This window comes from Myotis daubentonii, chromosome X (assembly GCF_963259705.1).
Source record: "Myotis daubentonii chromosome X, mMyoDau2.1, whole genome shotgun sequence".
NCBI lineage: Eukaryota > Metazoa > Chordata > Mammalia > Chiroptera > Vespertilionidae > Myotis > Myotis daubentonii.
In genome coordinates, this window is record NC_081861.1 from 117,671,313 (window position 1) to 117,685,350 (window position 14,038).

The 14,038-nt window shown below is 39.8% G+C and overlaps 1 protein-coding gene across 6 annotated transcripts in view; it reads left to right on the forward strand.

Moving 5' to 3' along the window:
- Positions 1-14,038, forward strand: part of DMD (dystrophin) — a 2,282,236-nt gene that overhangs the window by 2,248,782 nt on the left and 19,416 nt on the right. For all 6 annotated transcript variants that reach the window (XM_059679269.1, XM_059679268.1, XM_059679272.1 and 3 more), the window contains 2 exons: positions 11,692-11,935; positions 12,794-12,917. In XM_059679269.1, coding sequence (XP_059535252.1) covers positions 11,692-11,935; positions 12,794-12,917 — 368 coding nt within the window. The remainder of the gene's footprint in view (positions 1-11,691; positions 11,936-12,793; positions 12,918-14,038) is intronic.

Below are 14,038 nucleotides of genomic sequence, written 5' to 3' on the forward strand. Positions count from 1 at the left end.
ATTTGCAAATATCTTCTCCCATTTAGTAGATTGCCTTTTCATTATATGGATGGTTTCCATCCTGGTGAAGAGCTTTTAGTTTGATGTGGTCCCATTTATTTTTGCTATCGTTGCCTTCGCCCTGGGAGACAGATTCAAAAAATACTGCTAAGATGTATGTCAAAGAATTTACTCCCGCAGATGATCGGGTGTGCAGGGGCTGCCCCCACAGAGCAGGAGTCGCTTTGGTGAGGGCCCTGGTGCTGCTGAGGCCACCTGGTGTGTGTGTCAGTTGTGGAGCTGCTTGGGAGGGGATCTGCTTCTGGCCTAAGCTGGCTGCGCTGGGGTAGCAGCTTGGTAATAGGTGTGATGGGAGCCAAAGCCAGCCACTGCTTGTGCCAGGCTTGGGGCCCTGTGGTAGGAGATACGATGCAAGCTGCAGCTGGCTGGCACTTGTGTCAGGCTTAGGGCCACTTGGTAGGAGCTACAACATAAGCTGAGGCGGGTGATGGCCTGTGCTGAGCTTGAGGGCACTTGGAATAGGCTTCCACATGTGTGTGAGGTCTGAAGCCATTTGGAGCGCGAGCAGGTTGGGTGGACCAAATAGTGTTAGCCAGGTTCATGGAGAGTGACATACTTGGCACCCACCTGATCCAGGCCAGCCAGGTGGCAGGAGAATACAATAAAAGAAACAAAGGAGCAGATGTGCCCACCTGCAGTCTATCCCCTAGAGAGAGTTCCCACTGATCCCGGACCCTCCAGCTCTCAACCCTAAGGTTAGTCAATTTCATTCCTCTCTGTGTGACCCAGGCACTTCTCAAAGTGCTGCATTCACGCTTGAGTTTGTGCTTGAGCCCTTTAAGAGCAGCGTCTTGGTCTCTCACTGCTCTTCCTCTTTCTTGGACATAATCCCTGATGGTTTTCAAAGCCACATTTCATGGGGGTTCCTCATTGTGGCACAGGTCCCCTGGGCTGGGGAGCCTGGTTTGGGGGTTGGACCACTGTGGCTGAGATCTCTCTCCTGTTTTTGAATCACCATTCTGTGAGTGTGGGGCCTGCCCACACTAAATCCCTGCTCCTCCCACCCATCTCAATATGGCTTCTTTATAGCCTTAGTTTTAGGTCTTTTGTTCAGCTACTCTTCAGTGATTCTCAGCGATGGTTGGTCTATATTTAATTGTAAATTCCATGTGTATGTGGGAGAAGGTGAGTTCAGGATATACCTACTCCACTATCTTGACCCTGCTTCTAGAACTTATTTTTAACTTCATATAGGAGTTTTATTGAGATATCATCTACATACCATATAGTTCACCCATTTCAAGTGTTTAATTTGGTGGTTATTAGGATATTCACAGAGTTGTGTAACTATTATACAGAATCAATTATAGAATACTTTCCTCGCCCCAAAAGAAACCCTAGATTGTTTTTGGTCACTCTCTATTTCTCCCAAAACAACCCTTTTCCAGCCCTAAATAATTACTGATATGCTTTCTGTTTCTACAGGTTTGCTTATTCTGGACATTTCATATAAATGAACACTATGGGGTGTGGTATTTTGTAACTGGCTTCTTCTACATAGCATAGTGTTTTAAAGAACATCTTTGTTGTACCATGTATTAGTACTTAATTCTTTTTATTACTGAATGTTATTCCGTCATATGGATATGCCACATTTTCTTAATCCATTCAGCAGTTGATGGACATTTGAGTTGTTTCCACTTACTGGCTAATAGGGATAATGGTGCCATGAACATTCGTGTACAAATACTGAGACTCATTTTAAAGAAATGATCCTGTAGTTTTTGTTATTGTAATAGAGGAGGCCATAGGATCAGATATGGCAAGAATGTACAGCAGTGTGTGCCAGGAAGGGAAAATGTAGGCCATCACGATGAATTTACTGGAAGAATTTAAGGCCAAGTCTACTCATAAGGGACTCAAGCCTGGACACACAAAGCTTAAAATTATGATTCTCCTAGAGCAGCGGTTCTCAACCTATGGGTCACAACCCCTTTGGTGGTCGAACGACCCTTTCACAGGGGTCTCCTAAGACCATCCTGCATATCAGATATTTACATTACGATTCATAACAGTAGCAACATTACAGTTATGAAGTAGCAACGAAAATAATTTTATGGTTGGGTCACAACACGAGGAACTGTATTTAAAGGGCCAGAAGGTTGAGAACCACTGTCCTAGAGACTGTTAAGGCTTTTCGCTGACCACAGACAACGGAAGTTTGATATTTTCCTGTATTTGTCTGAAAATTGAAACACACTTTACCCAGTGGTACTATTCCTGGGGACTAGACTTCCTCACTTTTAAAACCTCTGTAGTACTAGTGTACTTTTGATTGGTGAAGACTAGCTACTGTTATTTTTGTCTTAGCTTATTTTAAGGCATAACAGTTAGGATTTTTAATGAATTCTCTTCTTGTGTTGAAGTTTTGATGAATACATTTATTCTATAGACAATAATGTCTTAGTCTCTGATCAGGAATTTGTGAAAAATATCTCAATAATTGAAGGTAAACTAAAGCTAATTAACATTGTCAGATTCTGTCTCTTGGAATTCACTCAAGATACAGATTGATGTGTCAAGGGTGTATCCCCAAAATAGAGTACATCTAGGTACATTAACCTGTAGACTTGGTCCAAATATTTATTACAGCAATAATCTACACACATAATTTGATGATTTTGTCACATACCCAGCAGACTTTGTCAAATCTTAGATCTCATCCTAGTAATCTTAAGCCAGTGATTTCATTTTGTACTGATGATGGAAAATATACAATAATTTCCCAGTTCAAGGGTATCTCTAATAATGAGTAGAGAGCTATAACTCAAGTATATATACAGAGAGCAAATGTTGGATGATAAATCAGTTTCTGAGCACTCTATATGTATATTTTCTGCCAAGCTCAATAAGTCTTTGTAGAATGCTTTTATTTAAGATAACTTAAGTGCTTTTTTAAAAAATATTTTTATTGATGTCAAAGAGGAAGGGAGAGGGAGAGAGAGAGAGCAACATCGGTGATGAGAGAGAATCATTGATCGGCTGCCTCCTGCACGCCTCACACTGGGGATTGAGCCTGCAACCCAGGCATGTGCCCTGACTGGGAATTGAACCGTGACCTCCTGGTTTATAGGTCCACACTCAATCACTGAGCCACACCAGTCGGGCTAAGTGCTTTCTTTTAACGGGAAGTTTTCAGCATGCCTGAGTTTCCAAATCTAAACAGTTCAGAATAAGGAGAGAAATAAGAAACAGCAACAATAATAATAACCAACATTTATGGAATACTTAGAATGGGCTGGGTGGGGTTCTCAGAAAGTTGTACATATTGAATACAAACCATACTGGCTCATTAATCCTCCTGATGGGCTGAGTGCTTAAGTTTCCTAGCCTCAGAAAGTGGCAGAGCCTAATTGTGAATTAAACTCTCTCTGACCACAAAATCAGGCTCTCAAGCCCTCTTCTAAGTCCCCCCTCAGCCATGGTGATAAAAGGCATGCAAAATGCAATGTGAAAAAAAATCTTATTTTTCTTTACATGTTTCAGTATCTCTTAAAATGCAGATATCACTGGAAGAAATGGCATGTTATTATAAAATCCCAGTAAGGTTTAAATAACTTCTATATAACACCTTTATGCTGATAAAATTTCAGTAGGAAAGGGGTTGGAATTAAGAACTCTGAGTGCATGAAAGAGGGACAGTGTTAAGAGAAACAGATTAGAAACAAGAGCCTGGTAGTCCTGACATTTTTACTGTTTTGCTCAAGGCAGCCCTAAAATATGCATACTTTAACTTTCCACCCTGTGCGCCTCTCCTTAATTAACACTGGTAATGCCAAGGCACATTGATGTCTTTTTCCATCTAGTTTGATGTTACTTTTTACTTTGTATTGGATACAATTTTGCAGTATAGCTTTAAATATTTTTATTATAATTGAAAGTCCATGTGCCATTCCCAGTTTTTAAAATAGATCATGCTTGCACAATTTGTCTTCATCTTCTTTTTAGAAATTGCTAATTTGCTAGACTTACAGTTGCTGTAATGGTTCTGTAGGATGTATTACATTTGCCTGAGTCCAGATTGATTTAGCTGCTTTTAATATTGTATGAGGGTAAAACTAGATTTCTCAGGGCCTATTCTTTTTAGATGCAGACCTTTGTAGTTGTTTCCACTTTATGAAGTAGACTCTGTGTGTGCGCATGCTTTTATACACTTTAATGTATAATACTGTGTAAAAGGCATTGATCAGAGGAAAGTGACCATTTCAAAATACCATTATACAGCTATATAATTACACGTCCTAGGAAAGTTCCATTGAAAGAGTAGACAACGTACTTTGAAAACACTTGGCTTCTGTAAATTAATTACACAAAGATGGTTGTAATGTTCTTTATCATAACTAATATGTAGCTAGTAATGATTGCCAGAAGGGCCAAGAGACATCATGGTTTCAGCAGGTAGAAGTAAGAACAATCTGATTCATCTCTTATATCCATTACTTGGTTAGGAAAATTTTTACTTGACTAGAAATTTTTTAAAATGTAATTTTGTATCTGGACAACCACATTTATACACTTGGTGACATAAAATTAATCAGATACATCTATGTAGTTGTAGAATGGATGGAGTGTGTTCAGCTCTATGGAGAATAAGAAATTAATAATGGATGGGAGACTTTTTTTTAGGATGACTAGCTGCAGGAAGAAATTGTGATGATAGGGCCATGTGCAGTGAATTTGAATTAGTGTTCTTTCGGGAGCTACTAGAGAAATATAATTTACAAGATAATGAAGAATGTAAATAGATTCTCTGGAGTCGTTGTCTGATCGCTGACATGTATTCTCTGTATTGAAATTACTCTATACACATTCTAATAATTAGAGAATCAGTAGGGGTGAGATGTACATGTATAACTTCAAAAACAGCAGAATATATATTGGAACGATGTAAATTGATAGCCAGCTGATAAAATGAGTAAAATCTGTATTTGTGGTTAAGCTTTAAAACAACTTAACAGTGGTAAGTATCTCAATGATCTTTTATGGGAACAATCTCCTGTGCTTTATAGATACTGCATCAAAAAAAAATCTAGCATTTGGGTGTGTTTTTTTTAAAAACCTCACCCAAGGATATTTTTTCCACTGATTTTTAGAGAGTGGAAGGAAGGGGGAGAGACAGAGAGAGATAAACATCGATGTGAGAGAGACACATCAAATTGGTTGCCTCTTGCACATGCCCTGACTGGGCTGGGGAGATCAAGTCTGCAACAGAGGTCCGTGCCCTTGACCAGAATTGACGCCAGGATCTTTCAGTCAGTGGGCAGATGCTGTATCCACTGAGCCAAACTGGGTAGAGTCAGATAACTTTTAAAGGTGTTGGCATATGTGTTTTAAATATAAGCCTTATTTTATAAAGGCTAAATGACTTAATTTCCCAGCCCCTAAAAATAAATATGCCCTAGCACAGTCCTGTAACTGTGATCATGTTTATCAGGAAACATTTAGTAAAGTTATCTCTAATTCAACCTCTTGAACATCAGTTGTTCTTGATTATTTTTGTAATCATTTGTAAAAATTTAGATTCAAATCAAAGAACTGTATTTTACTTGGTTTCTGGCCAAGATACCTCTTTTGAGCTATTGCTGGCTTTTCAGAGTTTGGGCATGACAGCTTGTCCTGCCTCAGAGCTTCAAGAGGAAAAACTAGTCCCTCAAAAGCAAATTTGTTACTGAGTTTAATAGAAGGTTTATGTATGTTACATATTTGTTTAAGAGAAGGGAACTCCTTTGGCTCATTTAATCCTGTCCTGGTGAATTTAGGTTTAAATAGATACTGAGGAAACATTGATCACACAGCTACAAAATCAGCAAACCCTGGTAGTCTTCTGATCAAGATCACATTAGCTCTTGCTTTAAGGCATCTTCCTCAGCTCCTACCATTTATCCAGTGGTAGATAATATATGGAGTGAAACAAAAATGGAAAAGACATAGCTGGGCTTTAAAATAAGATGAACATCTCTCTGGACCAGAAATGGAAACAAACAAACACAGGGCACAGTGAGCCGTATGTGGTGCATAGTGGGCTTTCAGCTCCTGTTGTCATAACAGGAATTACAATTTTCCTCACAAGGTGTGGGGGCCCAGAGCCAGACATTTGAAATCAGGGCCCCACAAAAACACACCTGGAAAGGCACATACATAGGCATACTTATACGTGAAAGGACATTGTAAAAAGAACAGTTTGGACTGCTGCGGGGGACTACTGCTTATATGCAGCCATGGACCTAATGTGTGGAGCCTGGGAAACAGGTGGGGAGTGCACTTGGGAAAGAGAACTTCAGAGCTTTAATACCAGGACATGAACCATGCTGCCTGGTGATGAAACTCACAACAACTGCACTCATATCATTCAGTGTGACTGCTGCAGATTACCAATATAAGATCTAGAAGCTCTTACAGACTAGAGGCCTGTGAATGGCAGATGGCAACAGCCACAAAACCACTTGATGGGACGCCCTAACCGGTTTGGCTCAGTGGATAGAGTGTCAGCCTGCAGACTCAAGGGTCCCAGGTTCGATTCCAGTCAAGGGCATGTACCTTGGTTGTAGGCACATCCCCAGTAGGGGGTGTGCAGGAGGCAGCTGATCGATGTTTCTCTCTCATTGATGTTTCTAACTCTCTATCTCTCTCCCTTCCTCTCTGTAAAAAATCAATAAAATATATTTTATAAAAAACAAAACCACTTGATGGGGAGAGGTGAGTTCCAGCAGAAGAGGAAAACACACACACTCCATCTCTTTCAAAATGTGTCTTCAAACCAAAATCCAAAACACATGAAAAGGTGAGAGAATCCTTCCAAACTGACCATCAAAAGATGAATTAAGCCTAGATGAAAGTAAAATGATAGAATGGTACAGCAAGTATTGCTTGTAAGTACATTTAGGATGTGCTCAAAGACATAAACAAGAAAACACCATTTGTTTAAAAAAATAGCAAGAAACTAAGACACACAAATAGATGAAGAATAGATGGATCTGAAAAAGACATCTTTGGAAATAAAAACTATCACAACTTTTTTTTTATTTTGTTTTATTGCTTAAAGTATTACAAAAAGTATTACATATGTCTCCTTTTTTCCCCCCCTTGACATTCCCCCGGCCTCCCCTACTGAAGCTACGAAACCCAATAGACAGGATAGAGTAGACCCAGTCACAGAAGATAAGAGAATTAAAAGATGATTCTGAGGACTTTACTGTGCACAGTGCTAAGAGAAAAAGATAAGAAATATAAATGAGCAATTAAAAGAGATGGGGAATTGGCCACAAGGCTCTAAAATATACCTAATCGAAGTCTCAGAAGAGAATGGATGAAATGGCAGAGAAGCAATGTTTGAAGCTGTAATAGCTGAAAATCTTCCAGAACTGAAGAAGGATGTGAGTTTTTAAGGAAATGGTCTCCCGAGAGAAATTTCAAACATCTGGGAAGGCAAGAAAGGCTCTACTTAGGAGCAATTGGTATTCTTCACAGCTCAGCTTTGGGAGGCCCTGGCTGATTCAAATGACCTTTTCTGTTTTTCACTGGAAAACATAAAAACTGAAATGTAATGTGTTGTATATACTAAACCACGTTTTCTGAACAAGGGCACGTAAAAATAACTCATTAAAGGAGAATCTGTAGACAACTAGACCCAGAGGATCAAGATATCAAGGAAGACTTCTCTAAAAAATGCCAGTACCTTTGTGAAAAGTGGGTGGCAAGATAATAATAATTTGTTTTTAGACATGGTCTTCAGGATAGTATCACAATGTTTTCAAAAATAACATTGTGGATGATTGGATAGAGTAGAAAGAAGAATCCTGAATAGGACCTTATATAAGAAGGTATTACCAGTTGGAACATTTCAATGAAGGTGAATTTCTTTCAGTGAATATTGCAAGGGGGGAAAAAATAGAAGAAAATTCCTGTCAAGTGAAACCTTGTGAACATTGGATGCTGCTTCAAGTTCACAGAAACATTTAGGTGATTGTCAGTTAAGTGGTCAGAGATTGGGTTTAATTAATGTGGACAACTGCTTCCATTGGTTCACACCCAGAGGACCTATATGCAGAATCTGGCTGAAGGTAAACTTATTTTGATAAATCTCTACTTATTACTGCTCTGTCAAAGCAGCTTGCTACAAAACAAACTGCACACACAACTGTCCTTGAAGATTGAGAACTGATGGGATGTCAATCAAGACAGATAGGAGATTATATTCCTGTCGATGAAAAAGTCATATATTGGTTTCCTACTGTTGTGCCCAGATTTCAAGATTCCCAAGGTCCCACCAGGGAGCCAGCAAGTCCGATGCAAAAGCAAAGAGTCATTTATTTCAAACCTAGGTCTGGCTCCCCTGCCCCCCTTACTGGCACAGCAGCAGGTGGCAGAGAGAGACTGAAGCCTGATGGGATGGGGGGTTTTATAGGAGGGTGGAGTAAGGGCAGGAGAGGGGACTGTGGGCCCCGCCGATTGGCCAGGCGTGTCGGTGTCTCATTACACAGGATGTGGTCATAGTGATGGCGCGCACTTCCTTTGATTGTCATTGGCTAGTCCAGAGAAATCCTGGGCGTGGCCAGCAGTGGCCTGGGCCTCCGGGAAGAAGCCCCGCCGAGCACATGGCTCTGCCCAAAAATGGAGGACCCAGGGCAAGATGGAGGGCGCAGTCCTCGCCCCTCGATAGGCATCCCTCTCCGAAGGCTGCAGGCCGCTCCCCAGCACCCAGGAGCCCGGGGCACCGTTCCCCTGCTGGAGGGGGCTCGTGCCGCCCCTGCTCCCCCAGAGCCCCGGGCCCACCCCCTCTCTGCGGCCCTTGGCCTTCCCGGGCAGGAAACCAGACCAGGGGCGGCCAACCCAGCGCCAGTGAGATGGGCCGGGGCGGGCTGGCGGGAGCCCGCCTCGGGGAACGCTGGGACTGACCATGGGGAGCGCTGGGCATCAGGGCCTCTAGGTTGAGGTCTCGCCCTTTCACCTACATGACTTTAAATTCCTAGAAAACTTATAACGTTAGCTATAGGGTAGAGCTTTAAAAAAAAAAAGAATAGATTGGATTTTATTTCTTCTTTAATGTGAAGATGCATCATTTTGAAACTAAGCATTTTGGAAGACATGCCATTCTCTGCCCAGATAATGAACAACAGGAAATATTTCCCTAACAGGAAACCTGATCATGAGATTATCTTACTTTCTCCAGTGGGACAATGGGAAAACTCTTCTCACCTCACTTGCATCTCATATCTTTTCTCATAGATATAGGTCCTCCACATTTGTGGATAGGAAGTTCTCTCATCTGAATGAAATATCATCTGTGAACAACAGAAATCTGTCCTCTTATTTTGGTATTTATTGTAACTGGAAAAAAGGTAGCCAAGAGTTCTAATCAGTCACCAGGTATCAAATAGCAGAAGTGTCATAATGGGAATTGTATTTCCAGCAATTCTAAAGCAAGAAGGGAATCTGTAGTCCTAAATATATTTATTGAAAAGTGTAAAAATAAAAAAAAATGATTTAAGCATTCAACCTGAAAAGCTAGAGGAAAAGGCACAGTGAATTACACCACGTTATTAATGGATGTGAAATGAGACCAGAAGAAGTGAAGAGCTTCCCCACATTTCTGGATATGAAGACTCAAAAACATGAAGTCTGTTCTTCCCAGTTTAATCGATAAATTCAGTGTAATTCAACCCCCAAATTTCACCAAGAATTTTGATATGAAAAGGTGACACTAAAATCATAGGGAAGATCAAAGGGGTCAGAAGAGCCGAGACAATTTTAAGTCAAGAACAATGGGAAAGGGAGGGTCTACCACACACCAACTTATTTAAAGCTGCGGTGTAGCACCTGCATGGGGCGGAGATATGCAAAGAAACCAACGAAATGGAATAGAGAGCTCAAAAGCACACTTGTGTGTTTATGGACTCTTAACGAATTGCCGAGATACCATTAGAAATCACTGGGGGAGAAAACTATACAATGAATGGGCTGGCTTAATAAGTTATCTATGGGGGAAAGTAAAAGTAGATCGTATGTTAACACCAAACACAAATGATTCTGTGTAAAGTCCTAAATGTGAAGAACAAAATGTTAAACATTACGTAAGTGCAAGGAAGATTTTCTTAAGCAAAACTTAAAAAAAAAAAAAGAAAATGGAGTAATATGTTAAAATTTAAGTTTTTTGTACAACAGGATGCCAGGAACAAAGTTAAAGGTAAGCTACACAAAGATATGGGTAGGAGATAATATTTTTTTGTGCACATAGCTGGCAAAACAATAAGCATCCAGAATATAACCAGAACTTTAATGAGAAAAAGACAATCCAGAGGGGAAATGGGTAAAGAAAACATGAAAAGCCAATTAACACAAAAGAAATTCAACCTCACCAGTAATCAGGGATGTACAAATTAAAATGCACCCATCAAATTGGCCAATACTTAAGTGTTTGATAACCCCAAGTCTTTGATGAAGATGTGGTTTAATAAAAAATCTCATTCACTATTGGTAAGAGAGTAAATTTGGAAAACCACTTAGGAGAGCAATTTGGTAATATGTAGCAATGCAAATGTTACTGGGACCCCAAAATTCCACATCTGGATATGTTCTGTAAAGAATCTCTTAAACAGGTACCCAAGGAGACAGGTAGAAGGGAATTCATTGCATCATTGTAATTGTGAAAAGTTGGAAACTTAAATGCCCATTGACAGGAGAATGTTGTTAGCATATTAAAGCAGCAGAATAATACCTTACAGCACTTAAAATCGCAAACGATTATGTATCAACATGGATAACCCATCAAAACCGTGTTGAAGGCAAAAAAGCAACTCTTAGCATGGTATGTACATTTTTAAACATAAAGTTCTTAAACAGAAAGTTTAAGAACTTGAAAAATAATGCTTTGGGATTGAATTACATGAAATGGCCATTTTTGTAGGTAAAAAACAGCCGACTATCAGCTTCTTTGTTAAGTTTATCCTAGTATTTGTGGATATGTTCATGGTAATGATGGACACGGGATTCAGGATGGCATTACCTCCTTGGGGGTGATGGTGAGGAGGGACTGATATGGTATTGATCAGGGCATGTCGGGGTGCTTCAGCTTTAACTGTTATATTTTGTTGTTTCAAATATGATTTGAAAACAATAGGGCAAGTGTTAAACGTATTAAGGCAGTGTGTTGGGTACCTGGGTACATTCTTAGTATGTTCTTATACATTGCTGTTGAAATAGCTGATGGTTTTTTATGCAAACCACCATGTTGATAGAGGTATAAAAATTGTAATCTCATGACATTATAGAGAAGTATTTACAAAATGGTTAAATTTTTTGCTGCTGACTTGTCTGAACATAGCATTCATGAGGCTTTTTGTATAAAATAAAAGGTTGAAAAGCACCTCACCTCACACACCCGGCAGACGCTTCTGATTTTATTTTTGTTTTTTAGCATTACTAAGATCGTCGTCATAAAAATCCATTCATTAAGTGCCCCTCTTCTGCTTGCTTTTGTGTTTGGTGGTGGTCAGGTGCATCTCTACCATTTTATATGAAATCTGGTGATGATACTGAACTTACTTTTTTTTCCCCTTTCCTTTCTTTTTCTTTTCTTTCTTTCTTTTTTTCTTTCTTTCTTTCTTTTTTTTTTTACTTCTTTGGTGCCAACAGGAATCTGCAAGCAGAATATGATCGTCTGAAGCAGCAGCATGAACACAAAGGCCTGTCCCCACTGCCGTCTCCTCCTGAAATGATGCCCACCTCTCCTCAGAGTCCCCGGGATGCTGAGCTCATTGCTGAGGCCAAGCTACTTCGTCAACACAAAGGCCGCCTGGAAGCCAGGATGCAAATCCTGGAAGACCACAATAAACAGCTGGAGTCCCAGCTGCATAGGCTAAGGCAGCTGCTGGAGCAAGTGAGGCCCCCCTCTCTTTAACTTGGGACATTTACAAAATTGTGCTTTTTTTCTCTTCAGTAAAACTAAAAAAACAGACCGCCTTTTGAGAAGTGCAATAAGCATTAATTTGTTGAGTACCTAGTATGTGCCTAGCAATGTGCTAGATATCAAGGGACATGAGAAGGAAAACTAGTGTGCTTGTTAATATTTGTTCAAGATTGTTTCCTACAAAAATGTTTTTATTTGAGTGATTTAAACTTCATCTTAAAAAAAAAAAAAGTACCTAAAGGTTTCCACTAGTTTTCTAAAAGTGAAAATTGTACCTCTTAAAATGGAACTCTCTTTTTAGCAATTAGTATTACTGTAATTTCTGGTATACCTTAGGGTTTTTTCCTTATGTTTTCTAAAATATAATTTTTAAGCCTCCATTGAAAACCTAGTAAGATACTGCATTGTAGTAGACCCTACCTGCACATGGTCCTGGCTTTCTGAGAATTTTACCTTTTCGGATATGTTTTCTCCATCTTGCTTCACAACAGTATGAATTCTCCACTACATTTTTTGTGGCCCCCAATGGTTTCACCATTCTCACATGACCTTCTAAATATTTTAATGATTTAGTCTGCTGATTTTTATATATCCTTTTTCACTGAAGCTGTGATTTTTTTTCAACCACGTAAGGGGCACAACTCAGACACAAAAACAATATCCATGGAGCTCATAAATGGTGAAATTTCCCAAATTTAATAATCTTTGGGACGTTTCTAAGTAAGAAAGGTCATCATTTCTGAGTTCTGAATGTCTATAATGGTTTTATGTTTATATATCTGAGTGTTTACTATGAAAAATAATTCTGTTTTCTTATGGATGCCTTAGCCCCAAGCAGAGGCCAAGGTGAATGGAACAACTGTGTCCTCGCCTTCTACCTCTCTTCAGAGGTCAGACAGCAGTCAGCCTATGCTGCTCCGGGTGGTTGGCAGTCAAACTTCAGAATCCATGGGTAAGTGTCTGTCTTAGGTACTCCTGGATTTTGTTATCTCTTAAGGTCTGGGAAGGGTGAACTCCTTGCTGGGACGTTCAAATCATCGACTGAATTATCTAATATCATTTCTGGGCAAAGTATTGTGAAGGAAGAGAAAATGTTTGATGTTGTTTTCCTGGCTTTCCCACACCTTAGTAATTTAGGGCAATCTCTGCATTAGATTTATTGTCTCCACATGAGATCTGAAGATAGCTAGCAGACGGTCGGGTCTGTAAAAGATCGCTCAGTATATGAAAAGATACTGTGTGCCTTTGAAAACTCCATAAATTCCCCAAACAACTGAGTTTTAGAACCACTGTTGTTATTTCCTACTGCAGGGTTTTCCCCTTTTTTGAAGTAAGCAAAGCGTATGAAACTGAGTCACATATTTTAGCCGTGAGACTCAGAGCCCTGGGTGCTTAGAAGCATTAATTATTTAGGCATGTCAACACCCACAAAGATCCAGCGTGCCCATGAAAGCACCCAAGGTAAAGTGCACATCAAGCCCCGGTCCTGATGATTTGTGGAGCCAAGAAGATTGGTAGAACTTGAATCCAAGGACAAACTGCTATATTCTGGGGTCTGGGATAGGCTGAGATAACTTGCCAATATAAAATGGGTAGGCTCTTTCGTTAAGTTTGTTCCCTGAGAGTAAAGACTGAATTCAAAGGAGATTTTTTTAAATGTATAAGGCAACTTCATTTAAGAAGAAAAAACCCAACCATCTTCTTGAAGGATGCCCACAGGTATTTAAACAAATGCAATGGGTGTCCTCATACTTTGAAGGTCTATGTGCCAAAGTCTATGAACCATATTCTGGATAGAGAGTTACATTCTTTAAATGAACAACCCCAATGACCTTTTTAAAGTGAAATATGGTGAATTCATAGTTGGTGATCTATGTAATAAGTGGAGTGCTTCCTCAAAGCATGAAATACTTATCACTGCTAAGTCACTGTGTACTATATGTGTGTTTACTGGAAGAGTGTCCTAATAAAGCTTACATTCTATTGGAAAAGACAGACAAAGAAATAGAAATTAACAGTTATGTTCTCTTGGCTTTCATGAGCTACACACACAGGAGCCTTTGACTTCCTAAC